The sequence below is a fragment of the Malaclemys terrapin genome, chromosome 11 (assembly GCF_027887155.1).
Source record: "Malaclemys terrapin pileata isolate rMalTer1 chromosome 11, rMalTer1.hap1, whole genome shotgun sequence".
NCBI lineage: Eukaryota > Metazoa > Chordata > Testudines > Emydidae > Malaclemys > Malaclemys terrapin.
The window spans coordinates 42,140,278-42,167,385 of record NC_071515.1 but is presented as its reverse complement, the minus strand read 5'-3'; the positions used below and the strand labels follow the sequence as shown (position 1 = coordinate 42,167,385).

The 27,108-nt window shown below is 36.7% G+C and overlaps 1 protein-coding gene across 1 annotated transcript in view; it reads left to right on the top strand.

Moving 5' to 3' along the window:
* UBR3 (ubiquitin protein ligase E3 component n-recognin 3) overlaps positions 1 to 27,108 on the top strand; it is a 217,142-nt gene that overhangs the window by 113,745 nt on the left and 76,289 nt on the right. Inside the window, exons 21-25 of the mRNA XM_054043660.1 lie at positions 5,079 to 5,183; positions 8,813 to 8,986; positions 9,265 to 9,297; positions 10,491 to 10,951; positions 16,251 to 16,339. Coding sequence (XP_053899635.1) covers positions 5,079 to 5,183; positions 8,813 to 8,986; positions 9,265 to 9,297; positions 10,491 to 10,951; positions 16,251 to 16,339 — 862 coding nt within the window. The remainder of the gene's footprint in view (positions 1 to 5,078; positions 5,184 to 8,812; positions 8,987 to 9,264; positions 9,298 to 10,490; positions 10,952 to 16,250; positions 16,340 to 27,108) is intronic.

Sequence of the window (27,108 nt, the reverse complement as noted above, 5' to 3'; positions counted from 1 at the left end):
TAAAGATTGGGGACAAGGGGGAAAATGAGAATGGCTGGGCAGGGAAAATGGTACTAGGGCAGAACTGAAGCAGGATGATTGGGATGGGGAGAGAAGAGGGGGAGACTTGAACTGGCTGGGCCAGGAGACTGGGATAATAAGCTTGAAAAGTGGAGACTGGGAATGGATAGGCAAGAATAGGACTGGGACACCGATCAAGGGTTGGGGAAGATGGGTGGACAGGGACAGCTTGAAGGAGGGGATGAGACAGAAGGGTCATGTTTAGGGAGCATGGGTAGAAGACGACACTCCTTTTCAGATCCTGGAGTGGAACCCAAAATTTTTGAGTCTCGCACTCTTCTCTTGCCAGCAAATATCTATGAAACCTGTAGTCAAGGTGTGTGTTTCATCCTCCTCTGGTGCTGGTCTATATGGAGGATGACAACTTACTACTGCTATCAAGTTACTCCATTAGCTCAAGTAATAGAGGTCTGTGCGGTAGATCTAAAAGTTCCAACCCATCTCTTGTCTAAGGCCTGATGCTTCAGATTGGAAACTTTTGGACAACACAACTATCCACACCTGTTTTTCCTTTGTGATCTTTTTAAATAATGTTAAGGCTAGTTTCATAGTCCTCTATTTCAGTAGATTTGAACACTTTGAATGCTTTTGCTGTTCAGAGGCTCTGCACTGTCTTTAAGGAATGCATCACCCCAAACTGCTTTGTTCGCAACTGTTGCCATTGGTGGGTTCCCTGTCTTGTCCCACCGTGAAGCTCTCAAGAATCTAAAAGAAAATACTTCATTATGAGAAATTTAAACTCTCAGTGTACTTTTCTAATCAGAATATACAAATTTGCTTCTGCTAGGAATATAGGAACTAAGCAACGATTGTTTCCAAGGATTGACGTAAGGGGTCTCTACGTGAGGTTTTTTGTACATTTATGAGCTCTTGTGATTTAAGACAGCATTTATGTCGTTTGACCTTTTTGAGATCACAAAAAATCAAGTATACACATGACTGCTTTGGGAAGTATTGTATAATCTGCCTTTTGTTTCTGAATGGCATAATAGCTCATGATTATGTTTCAGTCTTCATGCTAATGCTGTCTTGAATGCAGTTCTCTCAAGACCTATTCACAGTGAGGTTAAACTATGTTTGCTGAATACATTTAAAACTGTTCAAACATCATTTAGCTAGCTAGACCAGACTGGGTGCAGAACAGTTCTTGTTATAAAAAATATTAAAATGGCATTCTGGCGGAACTCAGGGCTATAAATATTTATAAAATAATCTGGCCCATTCACAACTAAACTGTCTTTAAAACTTGTTTTAAACTTTATTGCAACAAAATCTGTTTGAGCTTAGTATAGACAGGCTTCTAGTTTACTTTCTCCTCCACCTTTTCTTGTAAATTGGGGGTTCTTACAACTGTTCTTCCCTTTGATTGAAAAGGTTCGCCAGAGGGGAGGACTTTCTGAATTTCCTCGTCTGAACTCTGTTGGCTGTGACTCTAATAATTCTCCCTCTTCAGGGGATGAGAAATGGTGTTGTTTTTTCAGAATTATTTTTTCCCGAATTGATAAGAGTGAAAGCTTAAGCTATCTCTTTAATTAATTAATAATTAATTAATTCTATTTATTTTGAGAAGCTTTGTTTGGCTGCTTTTTTATGTATCTCTGAAGTCTTTTGAATATGCTCCTCATCAGGGAAAAGTGAAGTTGGCTGGTACTCTCCTTGGACCTTCTGGAAATTGCATTAGTCTGTACGCTCTTAAAAAGAGTGTCAGCTGGATTTACTAATCCTGCTTATTCTCTTAGGGTCATAAATAGCTACTTCAAAACTGATCACAGTGAGGAAGAAGGATATAAATTGAAGCTCTCATTTACAGTCCTGGTAGATAAAGAGAATATTCCTGATGATCTGGACTCCTCTGATAAGATTATGAAACATGGACAAGGACCTTAGCAGCGGAGTGTGATGACTAATGTTTACCTGCGAAGAGGATGAGAAGCTGTTTGCCGGATGCTGAAAATCATGCTTAAACAGACTTAACGTTTTTCCAGGCTTACCTGACCTTTTGATTTGGTCATAATCCTAATGTACCCATAATGTTTGCCTGGAAAGAAAGAGTGAGGATTAGGGAACTATGTTTGTCTTTTCCATTTAAACAATATATTCACCTGAACATAATTAAGAAAAAGATTATCACCTCTTGCTGAACAAATGTACATAAAGTGCACTTGCTGAAGTTCTTCAAATTTCTCTGATAACGAAGTTGGTGCATTCCAGAGACAAACTTGCTCTTCAGTAGTCTCATTCTCTCAACACTCTTCACCATCAACTCAATTTGAACGATTGTGTACTTTAGCAGAGGTTTTTAAGTAAGAGACCAAAGTCAGCACAAATGTGGGAGCTGATCTGGAAAACAAGTCTGTGCTTCAAAAAATGAGCTCAGATCCTCAGATTGGTCTTGACACTTATCTAGCTTCTTATAATGGTGTCCATCACTGAAACATCTGAATACCTCTCTGAGATAACCAAGATCATAATAGGCTAGTGGCCTAATTTTCCTCCATATTTCATCCAAGGCAGTTGGGCTTTTTTTGTTTGTTTGCATTTATTTATTGTTTCCCCTAGTTCTATTTGCTACCTCCTCTTTCCCCCTTTTTTCTTTGCTCTGTTTAGCTGGAACTGTGGGAAAGCTAAGTCAAATAATGAGCTTTTCACTTCAATTTGAAGACAGTGAAATTTGTGGTCATTCATATCTCCTTAGGTAATGAGTTCTTAGGAATTGGTCCTGTTGCCAAGAAAGCTCTGCCTTCTGCTCTCATGAGCTTTCCCTTTGAGTTTGACATCTTTGTTGTTCCTGGTTAATATAACTGTCAAGGGAGGCCTCTTCAAAAGGAAAATACTTCTGAGGTATCTTGTGTTAATTCCATGGGGAGCCTGGAAAGTTAACCCAGAGACCTTGCCCTTCAGCCCAATTTCTGTGGGGAGCCAGTATAATGAGTGGAGCACCAGGATAATATGTTTTTGGTGGATGGTGTGGCTGAGGATGTGAGCTATTGAATGGTGGGCTAATGGAAGCTTTATTGTAATATTGGACTGCTCATGCCTAGGCAGAGTGAATTTTAATAGTCTCAGCCTGGAGCTCACAAAGCTTTGGATCACTTTGATAACTTGAGGCTCAGTCTTCTGGCTAGTGGAAGATGGAAGAAAAGTAATATTTGGTGCTGTTACTCTGTGTGTTCAGCAACAATGAGAAATCCAGAACGACCCTTCTGCTGCAGACTGCTCGTAGGAGGTAGTGATGTGTAGGCAAAGGAGCCAGTCTGTTGTGTGACCAGTTGTCTTGTGTGGAAATAACTTGCATAAGACCCATCGTTAACAGTGGCTTGGAGATTTTGCGCAATAGTATCAAGGTGTTATCTATACTGATGTCGAAGCATTCAAGAAAAATGAGGTACAGTAGCAGACTCCTCTAGCGTGTCATTTCAGCATTTCCAGCAGTGCTTCTGAGAAGCCTTTGCTGTCTGTAGTTGAATAGAGTTTCTAGGATTGTCTGTTGATTTGCAGATGAGGTGAATAGTCTTGTTTTTCTAGTGGAGCCTTTCCTGCACGTGAGGACTGGCTGGGAGTAGAATCTCTGCTCTACCCTCATTTAATGCATTCAGAGGGTATGGTGAATGAGTAATAGGGAGTGAAGTGTGAGCCAGTATTGGGTTTGTAATGTCATGCTAACCATGTCTTAATAAAAAGAAACCAAGATGGGGTTCTCATCTTCTAGGGTTCTGATAGATCAAGAGTCAACAAGTCAATAGTCAGACTCTCAGCACTGTGAGTGCATGATCTCAATTAACAACTGCATGAGTTATTCTCATCTCATTGCTATAAGCTGAGCATGCGTGAGTGACAAAGGCATCTGGTGGGTTGTTTTTTTGTTTTGTTTTCTGTATAACCTTACATTTTTGATGTTTTATTTTTTCTTACTATCACTGGGAGTTTGGATGGGTGCATGGTAGTAGGCAGAAAATGCATTTTAATGGGAGCAGAATAACTGCCTGTCTGTGGTACATTATTTGTACTAAGCTGTGGGAAAGGCTCTTGCTGGCAGAGTTCTGTCTCTGAGTACTGAACAGTAAGGTAGGAGCCAGGTACTATGCCTTCCTTAGTTTTTCGTTTTCCCTTTTTTTCCCTCTTCGCCCCCTTTTCTTTGTAAACTTGAGGAGTTTTAGCCTTCATAGGCTTCTGCTGGAAGGAGTTTTTGGACTGTAGGAGGGGGAAAAAGGAAAACAGTCATTCTCTGTTTACATTTAAATGTCCTTCCAGCAGACTCATTCAGGGAAGTTAAGAGGACTTGAGATACCTACTTGGAGATCCCAAATCTTTTGTTTTTATAGCCTTTCAGGAGTCAGGCAAACTGGGAGATGGATACTGGGTTGGAGTCTAGAAACTATGTAGAGTTTTCTCTTGAGGAAAAGAATGGCGTTTAAGTTGTTGGGGTGCTTCAGAGTAAACATCCCAGTAAGATGAATAGGGCAGTTGACCTATCTGAGAGCTATTGTTTCAGACTGTCATTCCTTGTAGATGCAGTAGGATAGCACTAAATCAGTTCACATTGGCAGTCTTCCTTCACGATTCTAAGAGCAAGAAACTTGTATTTAAAATCAGAGCTTAAATTCTGAATGAAAGAATTGGACAACAGAAGTGTTGATGTGGCATAGTGTCTGTCTAACTGCTCTTTTTAATACATTCCCACTCAGGTTTCCACTCTCAATAGGTATGGCTCCTGAGAGTATGCAAAGAAAAAGGTTTGGTATTTTCAAGCAGGTGTCTCAAATCCATCTATTTTTTCTGAAGAGCTTACTTGGAAGGGCATTCAGGTGTAAGTGGAAAAAGGCTCATGTTCTGGGGCAGCAAATCTTACGCGAACCCCTTATCTGCCATCAAAAGAAAATCATGGTTACCTTCTTTATCTTTCAGTTTAGGTTACAGACCTCTTCCATCAGTTTCTTTGGCAGCTGTCTTTGCACTTTTCATATGAGGGTCTCAAAATGCTCATCTTCTGAGTTACAAATATAAATTTTTCCCCCTAGATATTGATGGATCATCAAAATTTGTCAGAACATGTCCTTTGCATGGTTTTGTATTTGATTGAATTGGGACTAGAAGATTCACCAGAGCAGGAGTCTGATGAAGAAGTAAGTGTTAAATGTCATTATTTTTTTGCTTTTTAATAAGGAAAGTATTATTTATATATGATCTTTAAACAATAAAATTAAGAAGCTGTAGGCATGATTTTAAAACCAGATTTAATCATGAGAATTTTAAAATTTGATTAGGGATACAGGATTATCATTTTATCATATAACCAGGGATCAGTTTGAGGCTTCTTAATATTTCTGTCTCAGGTTACAGCAAGGCAGACAGTTAAGTGGCTTTATTATTTGTTGATGTGACTGTGATTGAACATTGCCAAATTGCTGAAATTAGCTGGTGTTGGAATTAGTTCTCTCTTGTTTCCTCCTATTTTAAACAGGTCTTCATGAAACAATATCATTTTAGTAGTCTAACCTGAAGACTTGGCACCTAATCATACAGTCCGTACTTGTATGCAATTACAATTGGATTTACATGTGTAAGCTAGGTTTACAAGATGGGGCTCTTGGTCCAATATTTTTTTTTGGATTTCAGGACCCTTCCTTAAGATTTGGGCTATTTCCTGGGAAAATTATCTTGAGAAAATAAATAATAGCTAGTTAATAAACTTTCTTCAGGAGTGTTTTGCTTAACTTTTGTTTTAAATTAGTATGTGTTTTTTGAATATCATAAGGTAGCATACAGTGGTGAAAATTAAATTAAAATCTTGTAGTGCATATGCTGGAATGGTCTGTGTAATGTCATAACATGAGTGGTGCAGTGGTTTTGGCTGATATTTAGTAAATTATTGCTTGAAGATGTTTACAGAAAATGAACTGACTATAAAGCTCACTTAAAGAATAGCTTTCAAGTACCTCTTTGCCTGTTCTCAACTTGATATATTGGTTATCATATTGGTCTTCTCACTTTCAGTATTCTTACACATTACAAAAATTATAGAAAATATTAAAGTTGCAAAAATTATCAAATGAATTCACAACAACAGGTCTGCAAAGGTGTGTCACAACCACAAGGTCAAACTCTTATTAAGGTTTGGGCTTTTTAATGATGAAAAGAGGTTTTTAAATCCTATCTGTATGCACCAAAAAACCCCTTAAACAACGAGATATTCAGAGAATTCATGGCGATCAATAATATTCTGCTAGCTAAAAACAAACAAAAACTCCTACTTGTTCTATGAAGCTAGAGTAGGTCTGTCTAATTGCACAATATTAATCTTCACACCAACGCTTAGTCACCAACTGAAGGCTACACAAATGAAACATGTAGTAAAGATACCTTTTTTTTTTTTTTTTTAGTAGTTTTAAAATTGAGTATCCCACGTCTGGGAGGATTCTTTACAGGGAGGATATTGTAACGGTAGGCTGAGAGCCATTCGGGTTGTTCCACATGGTCAGGTCCCTGTACCTGCACAGAGTCCATTGGCCTCAGTGAGACCATGTGGATGGAAAAAGTAACGTGCAGGATCAGGGGCCAAGGTAAAATTTCCATTTTCCATGGACTTCTGAAAAAGTTAGAATCAAATTATTTACTTTAAAATGCTTCTATAACTCCCAGTGGCTGGAAGTTGAAGCTTAACAAGTTCAGACTGGAAGTGAAGTGCCTTTTTTTTTTTAGCGTTAAGGGTCGTTTATCGTTGAAACTACTTAACAAGGGATATGGTGGATTCTCCATCACCTGAAATCTTTAAATCAAGATTGGTTGTCTGTCTTAAAGACAGACTGTAGTTCAATCACAAGTTATTGGGCTTGATACAGCAGTTTCCTAGGTGTAATTCTATGGCTTATTTTATGCAGGTAGTTAGACTAGCCAACCACAATGATCTCTCTGCCTTTAAAATACATGAATATCTGAGAGCAGAATTTGGCCCCAGACATTACATAAAGGAAGCAAAATCTTAAGTGTTTTTGTTAATGAATTTAACAACAAATTTTATTCCCAGAACCATACTGTTCCATTATTTAATGTAATGTGCAAACAAGGAAATAAATGAAGTGAAGCTATATTTTGGATAGCTTAATAAGAAACATCATATGAAAAAGGAGAAAGCACTTAGGACAGAAACTCTACTTTTAAAAACTGTTTTTAAAATGGAGATAAAGTGGTGGTGGATGAGAGGAAGTTACCATTCCTCAAATTTACTTGACAGCATTACAGTTCCAGAACAACAGTTATCTTAAACCATCACACAGTTTTTGTATAGGTGAACAACCCATTTAGAAAAATACTGAAAACAGCATCCAGTTTAGTGTGTTTAAGTGAGAAATTTTCATGGAGGAATCTCAGTAACTATTGGAGAAATCATTGTCCTTTACCCATGTAACTGTCAGCACTGAAAATACTGAGGTCATTAAACATTAGTACTGTAGATGACGATATCTAGAATACTGGTGAAAGGGACAATATTTGATAAAAATATATAATGGCAGCATAATGAAAGACTATTTGACCTATGCAGGGGTTCTCAAACTTCATTGCACCATAACCCCCTTCAGACAATAAAATTACTACATGATCCCAGGAGGGGGTATCAAAGCCTGAGCCAGCCCGAGCCCCCGGTGTGGGGACCAAAGCTGTAGTCCAAGGTCTTCAGCTCCAGGCACAGGGCCTGTAACCTGAGTCATGATGCCCAGGGCTGACGCCCTCAGGCTTTGGTTCCAGACACCAGAAAGTCTAAGACAGCCCTGGCAACCTCATTAAAATGGGGTTGGGACCACTCTGGGGTCCCCACCCACAGTTTGAAAACTGCTGACCTAGAAAATATATATATATATATTTTTTGTCAAAATGAAAAGCATTAGAAGGCAGCGATATACCATTATTTTGAAGAAAGCCATTGAATTTCACATTACCTTTTCCTGTAAGAACCTAGATAGATAGGTCTTGAATATATGTGGTTCTGTGTAGGTCAGCTAGTCCGTGCCCCTAACTAGTGCAGGATTTTTCCTTACGATATATTTTTTTTCATTGCTTTATCCAGTTCTGTTTTATATGACTCAGGCACCTGGACTTCTGCTATTCTCCTTAGAACAGGAGTTCTCAAACTGGGGATCGGGATGCCTCAGGGGGTCATGAGGTTATTGCACAGGGGGTCGCGAGCTGTCAGCCTCCACCCGAAACCTCACTTTGCCTCCAGCATTTATAATGGTGTTAAATATATAAAAAGTGTTTTTAATTTATAAGGGGGGGTCGCACTCAGAGGCTTGCTATGTGAAAGGGGTCACCACTACAAAAGTTTGAGAACCACTGCCTTAGAAGATTAGTTTACCCTATACTAGAGCTCACAGTTAGAAATTTTATCCCATTACTCTCGGTTCATACCACTTTTTTCTACCCTGAAGAATTCCTTTCCTCCTCATGAGTGCTCTTTTTATATACTTATAGATGCTTATTTTTGAACAAAATATAATCTTTGTACATTTTTTGAGGTTCTCAGTCCAGCAGTCTGTCACTAGCATTTTTGAAGATCTGTATCATTTTTACCGAGGTACCAGAGTCCAGTGTACAGTTCCCTTTTACTACAGAGATAATAATCAGCTTTGGTACAGTTCTAAAAGCAACATTATTTATCATAGTCTATAAAAGAAATATCTATCTAATATATATATAAAAAAATAAAATTTACACAAAGTTTTTTCCATTGATTTGTTTTTCATGGCTATTACTCTAGGATTCTGTTGGTGAACATGAACGTTGCCATGACAGTTGGTTTCCAGATAATAACTTGGTGTCTAACATGCGTCACTTTATTAACTATGTTCGAGTGAGAGTACCAGAGACTGCTCCAGAAGTAAAGAGAGAACCACCTGCAAGTACCAGCTCTGATGGTTTAGCTTCTTCCCAAGTAAGTGTAAAGAAATCCCAGGTTTTTTGCCTTCTGTAATAAGAATGCCAGAAAGATGTAACTAATATATTGATTTTTTTTTTTTTGAAGACCATTTAACTTACCTTAATATTGATTAGTTTTATAAGTTTCTCAGGAGTATTTTTCCTCACCAATACTCCTACATTATTTCTGTGGAAGGATTATTCCTAAAGTGTGGAAGTTATTTCAAAACATACCTTTTTCCAAATGACCGTTTTTAATTCCACCCTCTTTTTCCTCCCTGCCCAACCTACCAGAGTCCAAGGCGGTCTAAGAGCCTTCAAAGAGAGGTAGATTTGTGTGCAGTTTGTATTCTAATGCCCTTAACTGGCAACATGGCTTTAACTATGCTCACCATAACTTCCAGTGAAATCCATTAATTTCTGAGACTTTTTTTATTTTGCAAGTACCTATGCATTTTGTCAGCCTCTCATTCTTAAATAATAGACTAATAGACTTGAATGACTTAGAATTTGACATAATTTGTTTTTTAAAATAATTTCCATCTATCAAAGGTATTAAATGTTTTTTTTGCTGGCCTACTACTTGAGCAAATATGGGCTCACTATATATGTACCTTTTTTGTTTGTTTTGTTTTTGCCACTGCAGATGGCAAACTAATGTTACTAACATATAATAATGTTCTGTTGTCTAGCTTCTCGTATCTGAATAATCTTAACTTATTAATGTGATGTAGAAAGTGTATTTGAAATGATTAATGGCAAATTGGTTTGTTTTTGTGGAAGCAAAATGAATTTTTATAAACTGGAATCATAAAATATTTATAACCAGTATATAATCCAATCTTTGTTAATGTTTTTACGTAAGAACACCAGATTTAAAGAAAGCTACAGCAATGAAGTATAGTTTATATAGTAGATATTTTTGTGTGTTAGCACAACATTTTTTTTTTCCCAATAAAAACTGGCCATGATTTAAAACAACAACAACAAATGTGAGCACCTAAATAATTGGCTGCTATTGGGTGCTCAGCTTTTCTGGAAAATGAGGACTAAGTTTTTAAAAAAATAGGATCCAAAAGTTAAGCTCCTAATGCCACATTTAGGCACTTAAAAAGTAACTGGATTCTCTATAGTTTTGATCACTCAACAGCTCACTGAGTTCAGTATATTAATGTTAAATATGAAATTGATTATTTGCTGTTCAGCTAAATTATATATAGATATATATATACTTTACATTTTCATACCTGGCTTTTTATATTTATGAGTATAATCAATATGTATAAAAGCATGTTGGACATGCAGGAGTATTTTGAATATAGAAATATTTTTAAATTATGGCAAAATAACTAATTGCTTGGGAAGAGGAAATTAAAGGCATAGGAATGGCTTCATTGTTTTTTCATTAGCTAGCTGTTGGAAGCTGAAAAGATGTTGCATATAGTTTTGCAAAATGATTATTGTTGATTCTTGTACTGCCTTTTATTAATCCACTACAAATAGCTCTTTCTTTTTTTAAGAATTCAGGGACAGCTCAAGTGTTCAGCTTGGTTGCAGAACGTAGAAAGAAATTTCAGGAAATTATCAATCGCAATAGCAGTGAAGCAAGTCAGGTAGTTCGTCCCAAGACATCAATGAAATGGTCAGCACCTGGTGCAACACCACAGCTAACCACAGCCATTCTGGAAATCAAAGAAAGCATATTGTCCCTGCTAATCAAACTTCATCATAAACTCTCAGGAAAACAAAATTCTTACTATCCTCCATGGTTTGATGATATGGAAGTTTTAATCCAACCAGAAATTCCTAAATATTCTCATGGTGATGGGATGACAGCAGTAGAAAGAATTTTATTGAAAGCTGCAGTACAAAGCAGATTGAATAAACGGATCATTGAAGAGATATGCAGAAAAGTGACTCCTCCTGTACCACCAAAAAAGATTAGTCCTGCAGAGAAGAAAACCTTGGATAAAGAGGAAAGGTAATATATTAAAAATAATATGGGGCACACTGGGGAGTGGTGGTATGTACCCCTGTCTGTCTGATAAATTGATCTATCTCTTCGGCAGTAATCGCTAAACCAACAAATAATTTACCAAAAAATTTAAAATCTTAAATTATAACTCTAGTCTTCAACAGCCAGTCCTGCAAGCTGCCTGATTAAAGTGTGTGTTGAGTGTCATCAGCACCTTGCAGGATTGGGCCTTTACATGAAGAATTTCTTGGGGAAAAGTTTCCTGCTATGTGTATAACTAATGATAGTTAGCATATGTTCTTGTTTTTGTAACACTTGTCTTCCCTTTCTTAACTCTTCCCATTGTTCCTGGTCATCTCTTGTCATGTTATATGTGAGGTCTCTGGATTGGGGATCATGACTTTTGTCTGCATCAGTGGTTCTCAACCATTTTTGGTCCATGATCAAAAACATAGATTCTAGACATTCAGGGCTACAAAATAAAGAACTTTAAAGCAGACACCTTTTAATGTCTAGAACAGCTGTTACTATCTGAAGACTTTCTCTCCTTTCCTAGGCTTTGAGCCAGCTGTACTTTTGGGAGGATGGAAAGGGAGATAAATTCTCTACATTAGCAAAGACAAGGAAGAAACTGTTTCTCTGGCAGATAGATTTTTTTTTTTAAATAAGGCAGTTTGAAGCTGACTATGGGCTTGCAAGGTTGGAATAAGATCAGGGGAGATGGATTAGTGGGTACATAATGACATTGTATGTCTGATAAAGTGCACAGTCGCATGTTTATTGTCTCTGTGTATACCTGTGTGTATATTGTAGCAGGAGAGACGTAACTTCTGTTTAAAGGTTGTCTAATGTATTTTTCCTACTTTTTTTTTTTTTTTTGTGGAACACTAGTGTCTCCATTGCTTTCGGTATGATTTTGAAAGTTGGCAGGAGGGGTCAGGGAAGTGCCTATTGATGTTCCCATCAAAATCTGTTCAGATTTGGCAGAGAGAAGCTTTCAAAAATCGCTGTATGCAGTTTGTGTTATGCCCAGAAGAGCATGCTAGCGTCTTGCTACTAAAATTGCTCAACATTCAGTGCTTTCCAGCATGTCACTCGTGCCACAAAGAATTGCACTTCTGGATGGGGCACAGTCACACATAGTGTGTTTTTCCTTCTCTCTCTCTCTCTCTCTAAAGTACTTGGATAGAACATGTTAAAAGAATATTAAGTGGCAAAAAATAGTATGTGATCATGTAATTGAAGAGTATCTTAGTGCATATGCAGATAGGGCAGAATTAAGGTTGTATGAGGAACTTTTGATGATCTACTGTGCAACCTTAATAACATTAAGTAAATAGGGGATATTTTTGTGTGTGGTTGTATACACATCTACACACAGAATATCACATCTGAATTTATTTTTGGTTTATTTTATTTGAAGAAAAATGCATTTCCAGTAACTTTCATACAGTTACATTTCTAGTAACTTTTGGAGAACCAGGGAGACTTCAGTGAAAGATTAGATCATCTAGCAGGTCAGTTTGTCCTTCATTGCTCAAGGAAACACTTTTCTTTTTTTTGAAAAGATCAGCTTTCTTCTGAGCTGTTCCATCTTCAAGTGGTTTACTTGTCAAGATAATATTGGTATGAACATAGCTGAAAGAAATCCAGAAATAGAATGGATCAGGCTGATCCATTTTTTCAGTCTTTTATAAAAATTATACATTTCCAAGAACATAAAGTGTGTGTGTGTGTGTGTGTGTGTGTGCGTGTGTGTACATAGTGTACTTGTAATTTCAATTTGTTTTAAAATGGTTTGGGAAAGTTTAAAAAAAACAACAACAAAATTCATTCTATTCTAGTTGAATACAATATAGACCTTAAGAACTGTAGGATTCTAAGACGTACAGCTTTTAGGCACTTCTAGAAAAGCTATACTGGCTGGAGTGGCAAAGAAGAAAGCTGGTCTTTTCAGAAAAGACCGGTGTGACCTTGAGCAAATGATGTTCTGTATAATCTATTCTCTCACTGAAGTCTCTGTGGCTGCTTAAAATTACTGTGGGCTTTAGACTCATACAAAACCCTAATACTAGAAGTGTATTTTTCTTTAAATAAAATAAACCCAAAATAAATTCATGTTTTTACGAACCATATTATCTAAATACCTTGACTAAATATAAAACCAAAACTAAATATAAACTAAACACTACAAAATAAAAATTAAAACTTTTTTCAATCATTCAATGAACTAAAGAAGGAACTTTTGAATGTGAAACTTGCTTTTTTAAAAATGTGCTGATCGTCTCTATAAAAATACAGTGCTGCACTTAGAAATACTTATGCCTCAGTTGCGCAACTGAGGATTCTTCAGTTTACACAGAGGGGAAGAGAGAATAAGTGAAACAGAACTGTATTTTTCATAAAGGATAATTTGTGCTTTTTCTCTGTAAAGGATGTGACATTTGGGCAGACATGTTCTGAATACTTTTATGTTGAATAAAACTTAAAGGATCACATGATGATAAAAAATGATAATTTCCAGTTCTTTGTCATCCAAGTGACTATTTTTCCACCTCCTTGAATCAGTGATGACGTTTGCAAAGACTTGAAACAAATTTTCTAACAGGCAGTACCTTGTTACAGTTTAGAATTAAAATGGATCTAATCTGATGACTGTGTGAGCAGCATGAATCTAAGCTTCAATTTACATTTGTATTTCAAGTCTAGTTTTGTAATAATGAAGATTGAGCAGGCAGTGTTTGAGCACTCAGTGATGACCCATTTCTAGTTACCTCAACCTACAAAGACAAACTTGGCATCTCCCACATGATCGATTATCACCATAGAAACTAAGACATAGAGTTAGAAGAGAGACTGAACTGCTTGCAATATTTTTCAGCCTCAGTATCTTAGGCCCTTGGGCATCACGGAAAATTACTGAGCTGTACTGAATCTGTCAGAGTTTGTTTATGTCTCCTTATTAAGGTTCTCTATTTACAGTCAGACTGTTTTAGTAAAAGCGAAGCATAGGTTGAGGAAAAAATTCCCGGGAAAAATTACTACAATAATTCTAATAAGAGGTTGTCTTACATTACTGATGCATCCTCTAAAATAATCAATCTTAAAATTGTGTAAGGAAATATTTTTAAAAAGTGGTGACTTTTCAATGTGACAAATAATCATGTGCACATGCGGCGATACTTGAATTCTAAAAATGCCTAAGAAAATTGACTAAGTTAAATAATACTTGCCCAAGAAAAACAATTACTAATTACTCTTGCCCTGTCTTAAAACTATATTTTACTTAATCAGTGTAAATTGATTTCATTATCAGGGTCCTATTGAGACACCATACAATTCACTATGATTTAATTTTAAGGGTAACTTTTTGTTTCCTTTAAAACATAAAATTTTATATATTTCCATATAATGCGCGGGTATGTCATTTTTCTCAGTAAATGGGAAGGGGGGAGGGGAGGTTGGGCAGCCTACAGAGAGCCTAGTGACTGACTCCTCCAAATACTCAAACAATTAATAGGTACCATTATACTTATTGTAATATTTTTAAATGCATCTTAAAATAAATTAGTGAGTTTTCTTTGTTAATATGACCATAAACTGTGTAAAGTCCTTTTCCAAAACATTTCCAAAGCAAACTTAATTTTAAAAAATAAACTGGAATGACAAAACAGCTAATATCCCAGCTATAGAAGCTCATTTCAGAGATTTGTTTATTGGCTCTAATAAATTTGTTTGTGTTTTTGGGTGGGAAAAGTGTGATGAGGAGAAACCAGACCTGTGAAAGATAATGAGCAGGCAGCACTGGAATTTAAAGGCCACTTTTTCCCCACCAGTGTAAGCAACTGCTGTATGAGGTTTTTCAATACCTTACCAATTATTTTAATCCTTGCTATCACCTTTGGTTGAAAAAATAATTCAGTCTTGATTCTAGTGTTGTCTTAGCGCTCTTTATGAGCAGAGTTTGGATATTTTCCCAGGCTGTTTTATGCTGAATAATTTATACTAATTTTGTGATGACGATATAGTCACATGAACTTGGAACCAGTTAGTAGGTAGCAACTCAAGAAGAGCATTGATGATCTTATGGTTAAAGCAGTTGAATAATACCCAAGACAATTTGGTTCTACCTCTGGCTCTTCTATGAACTTCCTTTGTGATCCTGGGCAAGTCACTGAAACCAAAATTCCCTAGGTGACCACTAATTGTGTGGTACTCCTTTTATGGGGCCCAATTTGAGACACCATGATCATGATTTTCAGAAGAGCTGAGCACTCACAACTGCAACTGAAGTCAGTTGGAACTGTGGATGTTCAGTATCTTTGGAAAAATCAGTCAAGGTTGCTTGAGCAGGATTAATTTTAGTGTTTCTTAACTTTTGAATGCTTGATGTTGCAACCTTAGCATCCTTTTATATATCTTATAATACATTTTGTACATATTTATAAATGGATAGCTAAAACAAGAATTTGGTGTTTGTTCCTTCCTCCTACTCCAGGTCCTTTATCCTCTTTTTTCCCTGACCACAGGCAATAGCAACAAAACTACCTGATTTGTATGCCGTTTTTTGGCCTGGACTAGTAAATTTTAATCACTATTTGCAAGGGTAGCAGAAAAGTATGGACACTAGAAGATATTGTGGTGTGTTTATACTGATGCTGCCATTTTCCTCTATCTTGCTTCCATTTTCTGGGAGTTGCTCTTCCCTGATGTGGTACAAAAATAACATTCAAGAGTAATGTCCTTATTTCTTCTATACTGGTAAGTCCTGATTAGATCATCATCCTTTAGTTTTGTTGGCTGGCATTCATCCCTTCCAGTGCAACCAACAAAAACTACTCCTTTTTTATCATCAAGAATCACTTCTAGGGTATTAGATTCCTCATTTGTCTGTCTAACAAATTAATGCAAAGAGGGGACTGTGGTAAATCTTGTGTCGCAGACGAAATTGTGTGGTGTGCTAACTGCTATGCTATCAACCCAAGAAAATAAATGTTTAACTCTTCTCTCACTGTCGTGGGCGGCTCTGTTTTTTGCCACCCCAAGCACGGCAGTCAGGCGGCCTTCACGGATTCAGGGGCGTTTCTGCGAGTGATCTGCCGGTCCCGCGCCTTCGGTGTACCCACCGCCAAATTGCTGCCGAAGCCGCGGGACCGGCAGACCTCCTGTAGGCATGCCATCGAAGGCTGCCTGACTGCCACCCTCACGCCGCCCCAGGCATGCGCTTGCTGCGCTGGTGCCTGGAGCCGCCCCTGCTCACTGTTATACCAGTTTTTCCAGTAAATTTCTAATCTCTTTCATGTAGACGACAAAAGGCCAGAGAGAGGCAACAAAAGTTGCTAGCTGAATTTGCTTCAAGACAGAAAAGCTTCATGGAAACTGCCATGGATGTTGGTAAGTTGTATTACTTATTTTATTGTATGTAGTTAAATTATTTTTAAAAAGTCTCTTGTAGCAATTTCTGTGCATTTGATGCTCCCACAGATGCTTACAAATGCAGTTTCTATTTAAAAAAAAAAAAAAAAAAAGCCGCTGCTTAATAAGATGCCCTTTATACATTACATTTCTTGGACTTCAAATAATTCTTCATACTGTGCACTTACATTGTATAGCTATTTACATCCTAGCACCTCCAAAGTACTTCACAAACACTGAACATCACAAAATTCCTGTGACAGACAGACACATTCTGTACTTTTTACAGATAAACTGAGACAAAGTACTAGTAAGTGGCTTGACCCAGGAATTGAATCTGACTCCCAGTTCTGCTCTCTCACCACCTGACCATGCTCTCTACCAAACAAAGCATAGCAATCATGAAAACTTCAGGAGTTAGTTTGTAGAACTGAGCCCAACCATCAATAAAGGGCAAATAGTTTTAACTCAGGGTGGATAAAAGTTGATGGATTTAAAAAAAAAAAAATTTAATTTAATACATTTTTCTTTTTTAAAATAAACCCGTTTAAAATTGAAATTATGACAGCCTATGTTAGGCCTAAATTTACTGTAAACTATTAAAGTAATTTAAATTAAAAAAGCTGCAACAATGAGCCCTCTCACATGTTAATAGTTAAAGGATGCTGCTTTTTTAATTATATAGCGAATCAAAAGGAAAACATCTTAACTTTTTGAGGTCAGCTCAAGCTTGATAAATCTATCACAATGTCATGTACTGCATTACTATATCTATTATTTTCAGACCATGAAGTGAATACTGGTATTTACTTTTTTCCAAATGTAAGGACTTTCAGTTTCTGTTGTGCAGAAAAGCTTTTGAATTAATTACTTTTGTTTTCAATTTAGCTAGCAGATACAGAGAGAATATTTTCTTCATTTGGACTAGTTCACTCAAAGTTAAGATGACATTTTGGGGAGTTAAAAAGGCAGGAAAGCTTGTTTTCCTTTTCAAATGTATAAATAAAAATCAAGTGGGAAGGGATGAGCTCTGCTAATTTTAAAAACTTGAAGGATGGTGGGGCCAGATTTTAAAAAATATTTAGGCACCTAAAGATTCATATAGGTGCCTAATGGGATTTTCAAAAGTGTCTGAGTATGTTAGGTGCCTAACTCCTATTGATTTTAATGGGAGTTAGCCACCTAACCTGTTAAAGTTTGAAAATCCCACTAGGCAGCTATTCTGCATCTTTAAGCATCTAAATACCTTTGAAAAAATCTGGTTCATGAGAACTGGAAACAATCTGTCAATTCACTAACTAAAGTTAATACTTCATTTGTTTTAATAAATCAGTTTTAAGTGCAAAAAAATGTTTTGATGATATTTTCCTTAGGTATCAAGCACATTTAAGGTAGTTTTATTTAACTAATGAAAATAATTTCAAAACAACTGCTGTTGTAAATTTTTAATTGATTTCCAATTTCTGTCCAAATACAGCTTGACACAAAACCCTACTAAAAAAACTCCTATCATTTATTTAATAAGAAATGGGTCAATTACCATTTTTTAACATCATGTAAATATTTGACTCTGAATAAATGTATAGTAAGCTATGTAATCGTTTAAATAAATTAGTATAGATATAATGTATCCTCCAGACTATCAAAAAGTAGATCAAATTTAGTGTAAATGTGTTGTATTGTTTGTATTACAGTATGATCATTCCCTTTTAGAGTAAATGTGGGTAGACAGTGACCAACATGACAGAGAATAGGGAATGGTATCTCTTTAAACAGAAATCTTTTACCGTTTCCAAAGTGCTTGAAAGCTTGTCCCTCTCATCAAGAGAAGTTGGTTTAATAAAAGATAAAACCTCACCCGCCTTGTCTCTCTAATATCCTGGGACCAACATGGCTACAACTACACTGCATACTGAAACACAGACAGTCTGATCCTCAGAGGGCTTTCTGTGTTAGTAAAAATGTTATGACTTTCCATGCTTTTGTTTTAATATTAAGCATGCTCATTTTACAATTCAAAAGAATCTCTTAACTGCAACCTTGCAAACTCAGTTTTGATTGAGAGAGGTCAGAGCTCTTTCTTTCTTGTATGTAATCACCAGTAAAAGAAGTTCTGCATATTATTTAGGTCATCAGTTGCGTGTATATATCTCATTGTCTTCTAATTATACTCTCATCGAGACTCCTGCAACCATATTGCCATTTGGGTTGCCTAGATGTAATTGAATGAAATTTTGTAAACATTTGTATCTATGCACAAGAAAGAATAGAGTCCAGCTTACGTTGTTTTAACAATAGTATGGATTCTGCAGGATTTACAGCAATTATATATATATGTCACTAAAGTAAGCACATACGATTCTGAATGTACGCATGGAGAAGATCTATGAATTAAGAAAGTCATTTTTATATGAGAGACACAAGGTGGATGGGGGTAATATCTTTTATTGGACCAATCATCTCTTGGTCAAAGAGATAAGCTTTTGAGCTCCACAGAACTCTTCTTCAGGTCTGTGGAGCTCAAAAGCTTGTCTCTCTTAGCAACAGAGGTTGGTGCAATAGAAGATTACCTCACTCATCTTGTCTTTGTCATATCCTGGGACCAACGTTGCTACAACAACACTGCAAACAACTATTTTTATATAGTCACATTTCAGAGTAAAACTGCCAATATGATATCTGTTGTAATCTCCAGAGCCTTGTAACTCCCCAAAATGGCTACTTTTAACACTTCCTCCTAAAACAAAGTTGTTATGTGATGACATTAGGCTTGGTCATTGCCACTCCATAGCGGTGCAGTGTCGCAAAGTTACAATGTTGCATTCATATTACAAAAAAATTTGGGATATTTAATGTCCTACAAACTGTAATTAGCAAAGCTCAAGTCCTCTTCAAATTAATAATGTCTTCTAATAAATTGTATAGATACTTGTAAATAATTGAATGAACGCTTAAGTGAATTGGTAAAAACTATTCCAGGCAAACTTCTAAACCATTGTCTCAAATATACCTTTGTCTTCAACTTGACATATTACATAATTTTATCATTTATTTTATTATGAATGTTAAATATCTTGTGTTCCTTTAATAGTTTTATCAATTTGGAGTACTCAATTAAATGTATATGGCAATGCCTCTCGACAAGTGGGAATTATCGGTGCTTACTCAGTTCTTTCCTAATGTGCTGTGATTCTCAGCAGGACATCTTTCAGTCCTTGAAGCAGTGCTCCTTAGTGAAGGGGAAAAAGTGCACATTTTTAAAGCAAGGTGACACACATTTCCTAACACTCAATCTTCTGAAGCCAGTTAGAAAAATAAATTAGTTTTTACTGGTCTCCTGAGAGCACACATGCTGGGTCAGGGCAAAAGATATTAGTGTGCTAATAGTTGCTTTGATGCTAGGGGACCACCTTGACACATAATGTTCAGCAGGAGGAATGCTGCCTACAGTTAGAATTGTAAACTGCATTTAGCATGTTTAGACACATTTAACTAGCTCTTTGATTTCTGAATCTCATGCACCTAAACTCAGGAGAATACAGAATGAAATATAATGTCAGCAAGGTCACTGTTAAATTTTATAATAAAACAAAGCACCAGATGTTTATCAAATTGGTTAAAGTTTGTACTAGGCGGAAGAATATGTTGGGATTTTGTTTCTTGGGGCACTCAGTTATGTCGATACAGGGCCAAACCTTGAGTGGTGCTGAGCAACCACAGCTCGTGTTGAAATGCATGGGACTAGTGGATGCTTTGCACCACCGAGGATATCCGTCACAGATTTAAATGCTTTCTTCATCCCTCAGTAATATTTAGTGTTAACTTTATTCTCTCTAGCTACACGGGATTATAGTCCATTTATTTAATAGTTTTGGATACACATAAATCTGAGGAGATGATGGAACACTTAAAAAAATCACAAGAACTTTCTAGTTGGTGATAATCAGAGAATCCCCCATAGTTCTAAAGCAGCCTTCCTATACTGTAATGCTGGGTGGTTCTATCACTATCACTTCTCTGAAGTACTTTGACTATCTTCTGGGCATAGACTGTGTTGAAATAATAGTGATTTCATGAAAACAGACAAAAGTTTTGTGTGCAAGCTGAACCATGCAGCTGTTATGTTGACTTAATAAGGTTGGCATGTTTTCCAGCGCTAGAAATGCAGAGAAATTGGCATCAGAAAGTAATGCACTGAAGTTTCACTTTGATATTTCACTCCCAAACCATGGCATGAAGGAAACCTGACACACTTTCCAGGAATTCCAAACAAATTACGTGTTATGAAAATGCTTACAAAGATAGACATTTTCAGCTCATCTTGAGGATGACCTGCAAAGGAAGAGCAAACTGTGCTCTTTAAATGTTATGACTTTTAAGGGAGGCCTAATATTCATTTTTAAAGAATTTTTTCTTTTATTTGAGAAATTTTATATTTTGTCTACTCATTCTTTCCTGGAACATCCAATGATTGACTGGAGAACTACTAGGTTTATGACCTCCGAGAAATCATGCAAGAAAAACATGATTGACTGAGATGGGGCATTGTTATCAGGCTGATCATTATCATCTCATTGTTACCTTGTTCTTCCTGTTTTTTTGTATTCACCTGCTGTTTTGTGCCTTCTACTTAGGCCTTGTCTACACTGCCACTTTACAGCGCTGAAACTTTCTCTCTCAAGGGTGTGAAAAAACACCCCTCTGGGTGCTGCAAAGTGGCAGTGTAGACAGTGCACCGGCACTGGGAGCCACTCCCCTCATGGGGGTGGGCTTTTTACAGTGCTGGGAGAGTTCTCTTTTACAGAGCTGGGAGTGCTGCGACTACACAGCCATGTTGCTAGTAAAGACATACCCTTAGGAACCATTCCTACAAAGACTTAAGCAGGTGCCTAACTTTCTTTGTGAGTAATACCCTTGATTTCAGTGGGACCCCATCAAAGTTAAGCATGCAAGTAAGTCTTTGGAGGATTGATGCCTTAAAATGAGTATAATAAAGACAGTGTCCAAGTTTGTGTGTGTTAGTCCTGACTGGAAATACATACACAGTACTAGTATTTTTCAAGTGTGTGGAGATGTACAATATTCAGAAAAGGGATGTGATAATTCCAAGCTTTCTGAATTTCTTGAATATCGAATGTGGTTATCAGTATCTGCTGGATACTGAATCTCAATCAGTACTGAAAATCTCATAAGGAGCAAGCACTGAGATGTTTCTCTAGGGCTAGGAAAGATGTGGCCCAGGGATACCCCTTGAGCCAAACTAGATGTAGGCAGAGAGTGAAAGGACTTCGGAGAATGAGTAGCATGAGCCAGGAAGTGTGGGTAGGAGTGTTTGTCTGTCTGTTTCTCAAACTGGGGAAGAATAGCAAGAGTGAGCCACACAGCAGAAAGGTGTGAGTGAGGTCTCTGTTGTAAGGGAAAGTACAGAACAGACCACATACTTTTTATGCCAAGAGAAATGTTTCCCGATTCAAAGTTAAGGTAATTAAAAAAGTAGCAAATACCCTTTTTCTGACTGTCAATAGCTGATAATTTTTTGTTTTCTCTGCTAGAATAACTTAACCTCTTATTTTTCCTTTGTCTCCCTCCCTTGTCTTATTCACTTCCTCCCCAACTTGGCTTCCTAACATCCCCATCTTTGTAGTGCCACTGTGCAGTGGTGCTTAAAAAATTCCAACAAACTAACCCCAAGTACCGCTGGTCTTAAGCATCAGCAGCTTTCTTTTTGAAGTGACACCTGTCAGCCAGGAATGGCTCTTGAAAAGCTGAGATACCTGTTGGATGTAGGTTGCAAAAATGTCAGGGGAAGAAGGTTTAAATAACTGGAAAGGAAGGGCCTGCAAGCAAGGGCAGTGAGAAGGAAGGTTTTAGGTGAGCAGATTGAAAGGAGTAGGGAGAACAATAAAACGTCTACTAGAGAACTGTGGACAGAGGGGAAGAGAAAACGAGATGTACTGAGATGGTATTGAAAACCTGCCTTTTGACTGAACAGCATGTTACATGTTTTGGTGTCAGTGATAGCGTGCTTCAGTAAACAAAAGGATTCCCAACTAGTAGTGTGCAAAGATAGAATCATGACTATATTAGATCAGTCAAAACACAGAAGTTCCTGATGCCATTTTATTATGAGATTTTTAGAAACATTGATTCTTTTTCCATTCTGAATTACTTTCTGAGAGAGCAGTTTTCATCCCTTCCAAAAATTGAAAAACTTTACCGTGGCAACAGAAAACATGTGGCTACGGCTATATTAAATTAATATGATTAAAAGCCAACCTTTTTAATGACCAGGACTGGATTTTAGTATTCTGTGAGATTGATCTGTACACAGGTCCATGGTGCTGCAGTCCTGGAATTTGTCTCAGAATCTATAACCTAAACTTCCTCTAAAATAATTTTTTTGTCCTTAATTACATTTCTAGCCATTTACATTTCTAAATGTGAACCAAATGTAAACTGCTGCTGTGTTGTCTGCCTGAGGCTGCAGACAGCCTGAATCCAAAAGCTCTGAGATGTTTGCACTGTTCAGTTTAATCAACCATTTTTAGCTACTTCACTGGTATTCATTTTAGCAAAAACATCTAGCTAATGTGCTTATCCATGACTGTTGGTTGCAGTGGAGGCAGTAAGTTCTTGTCAAAGGTTGCTGGCCTAGGGAACTGCGCGATCAAGCACAAACAAAAATATCATCTCTGACCTTGCACTAGAAGGAGGGTCGGGGTGAGATGCATTTCTTGTCAATTGCCAAAAGCAGACTCACCTCTTGGTTGGTTCCTGCTTCACACAATTTCCCTCCTGGGTGTTAAAATCTTTAAATGTCACCTTCGCAGCTGCCAAGACCTCCAGCTTTTCATCAGCAACTACTACAATGTGTATATGTTTTGAAAAAAAGCTGATGCAAACTGAAAACATGGAGGTGTACCATAGCACTTTAATATAAAAACAAAACAAGGAATATGTAACTTAATTTTATAAGTTATAAAGGACAAGGGTGTGCTAGATGCTTCATGTCACAGACTCCTTCTCTAAAGAATTTATGATGTAGTTATGATCAGAGGTGAAATTTGGTGAGCACCTAAGGTTTTATTTCTTCTTTTCTCCTTGCTCTGCTTATTTGTTCTTCTTTATCCTATTCTATACCTTGTATTTATTTGTTGTATTGAATATAAAGTTTTTTTAAATTTACTTGATGCTACTGCAAAATGTCCAGTTTGCCATAGAATTCAGCACTGGAATGCTACAGAGAACAATGTTGTCTTGCCTATGCATACAGAATTCAAGACAAGATTCCTTTCTATCCTGTGGGAGAAAGATTTTTATTTTTGTCTGGTTAGGAAATAAATATAGTTTTTTATATTCAGGATAGGATGAAGAAGCCTCTTTAAACAGCTTGGAGTTGAGGAGCAATTTATTTATAATCCAAATTTTTTCCCCTTAAATCACTGTTTTTCCTTGCTGGCAGTTGTTAAAAAATGGTTTTCAAAAGGAGGAAGAGTAAACTGCCTTAGGACTTGACACCAGTATCTCTTTGCAAATGGCTTGCAAAAATTCTCCTTGCTCAGAAAGAGAAAATTGCCCCCAGCGTACAAACTAACCATATTTTCTTCTTCATATGTGCAGCCGGTGCCATTCTAGTTGGTGAATGATTCAAACCCTGTAGCAAATGTTTTCACTAGTGGGTTAACAATGCAATTTGTTATATGAGAAACAAACAATGGCTTATAAAGTTAAATTACTTTGTCCTTGGAAATGTATTTCAGTTAATTTGGTACAGCTTACCTTGTTTCAGTGAAGTCTTGTTGATTGTAATAGGAGATATTTTATGTTTAATATATTAAGACATCCAAAGAAAATGATGATGAATATAAAGAATAATTTGCAGATTGAAAAGTACCTAGACTACTTGCTTTTTATAAAACCATCATTGTTTTAATACCATCCTAGAAGCTATAAAATGTCAGTTCACATATTTTTTAATTTATTAATAGCTAAGATTCTCTATATATTGCTTCTTTACAGCACTTTACAATCATTGACTAATATAAAGGATTTGGGTAAGGAGGCATAGCACTTCAACAAAAACTCCAAACAAATAACTACTTAAAACTTTTAACAAAATATTGTCAGTGAACATACAGTTCATCAATTCACTTCAACAGGAGTAGCTACTACTACAGGGAAATAACCAAATCATTACTCAACATACAGTATAAGCCTTGTGAAGTTATATAACTGTGGTTCCATGGAAGAAGGAATGAATTACCTGGATCCCATCTGACTCACTAATGATATTCAACTCCTCAGGTACAGCTAAAAATGTTAGGAAGGAAAAGAGAACATAACTGGTAGAATTAAAATAAAATTACCTAAATACTAAAGAGAGAAACCAGTCAAGTCAATTGAATATTCTATAATTTTTTTTATAAATGTCTAACAAGGCATGAATAACTCATGACAGATTACACAAGACATTTCTGCATTATTATTTTCACTATTTATACATTAAAACAAATAAGTATGGTGTCAAAAAGTATACTGAATATTAAACCTGCATATAAATTCCATCTGTAGTAAAGCCCTGAGTTTTATTGCATTTGAATGAACAACCTCCAAATGAAACCCAAAATGGATAACTGACATCTAAGTACTTCTGAACCATTTGAATGCCACAGTCCTTACTGCACATTCATAAGACATAGTAGTAACGTGTTTTGGAGGTAGGAAGGAGGAATCTCTATCCATCTCCAGTGTCTTGAGTGAGAAACATGGTTGTTTGGACCCAGCACAAGTTCAGCTGGGAGCATGTAGTTAGAATTAAGGCAGTCAGAGGATGGGTTGCTCAATAGAGAGGAGGGGGGAAACTGGAAGGCTGGGACAAGACGGAACATAGGAATAGGCACCCCACTTATTGCCAGGCATCCTAAACCTCCCTCACCGCTAGTGATGTTCACCTTCAGCATTCTGTTCACCTTCAGCATTCTGATCCAGTCATGCACCCTGTGCCCATCCTCTTTCCTGCTGCAAAACTCTACTCTGTGATATAAGCCACAGCCTGAATCTTCTCTTCTAGACTACCAAAATCCTTTCAGTTCTCCTAATCCCCCTCAGAATATTCTTCTAACCCTCCTTTCTACCAAACAAGCTACACTTTCCTCCTCCCTATGTTTATTTTAAGATTGTTGTCCCGGGTTTCTTACCATACTGTCATCGTGTAATAGTATTGTAAAGCCAGAAGTTGATGGTATACTTTAAAAAATGCCCTTCTGGAATAGACCCAAAACTACTTTTTTCTGGTTAGTTAACAGCAAAAGACATGCTTAATTACCTGCAATTACTGTGTCACCAATAAATACACCAGTCTTGTCTTCAAATGTAAATATGTGTAACCTGGGTTAATTCTGACTTTGGAGTTTTAGGCTAATGGAACAGTATTTGTGAATTTTGTTCTTGGACAGTACAGTCTCAGAAACTGTAAGTGCAGTGTGTGGAGCATACATAGATGATGCTTTCTTAGCAGAAAACTTGGCTTCAGCTCAGAAGCTAACTGGGACCTTTAATTTAGCCAGAACCAGCAATCTTAAGTATGATCTTGTCTGTTTAAACAAAAATCTTGCTTTGTTTTAATGATTACTATCGAGGTTTTGTATCCTCACCCACTTTTCCTTCACTGTCAGTCAGGAAATTGCCTTCTCACTTGAATAGTAAGCAGTCTTTTGGATTCAAAGATCTAGCCCCATTGTATTTAATTATTATTATTTTTTTTTTAAATAGTGGCTAAAAGAGCCCTGCATCACGTCTAAAAGTTTATGGAGCAAGCTTACTTTTGGTCATTTGCATTGTTAGAAGCAATGTTGGCACAAATCACTGTGTCTTGAAACTGTGGCTCTGAAATTCTTTAAAGTAGTATCTATATTTTACTTTTGAAATTTGCTAGTTTTATTTTCATTTTTTAAAGACAAATTTTATTGAGAAATAGATTATCATAGTGTGGATACAAGTACCAGATATTGACACTTGTCCCTGCAAACAACTGTAAAACAAGCAAACCCTGGAGTAAAATATTTTTGTTATGTTCATGCAATGTGAAAATATATGTATTTTTCAACAATCTGCCTGAATCCTGACATCCAAATTGTGCACTAATGGCTCTGGCTGAGTTTTGTGCTAATCAGAGGGAAGCAGAGCCTAATAAATCAAAGGCATAACTTTTTTTTGTTACAGTATATTGCTGTAAATTGTCGAACAAATACTGCTAAATCTAAGCTATTTTAATTTCCTGTTTATATTAAAAAATGCATGTTAGGGAAATGAGAACTTTGAAGGAAGTAAAAGGCGAAAATGCTCTCATGTTAGATAACCTTATGTGGTTTTAATTCACTGGAAGATTTAAAAATGAAGAGACAAGGCTGACCATTTCTCAGAAACTAGGGCAATAGAAATTGCATCTGTCATCACGACTGACAAGCAGAATGCAATAAGTATCTTGAAAAGTATTAGCTGAAAAGGCAAAAAACCTGCTTACACCAAACTAACACAGCGATTGGTAGCACACCATATACAAGAGCCTTGAAAAATATAGGTTACATCTGGGATGTGCCAATTAATAGTTGAGATATGTAAGTGATAATCAGGTTTTTTTTGCAGTGTTAGTGTTCCACCTCCTTGTGAAAGGATATTGAATTGATGTACACACCATGCTGTATTGAAAGTGATATTTTATTTAAATCTGACAGTATTGAGAGAGCAGG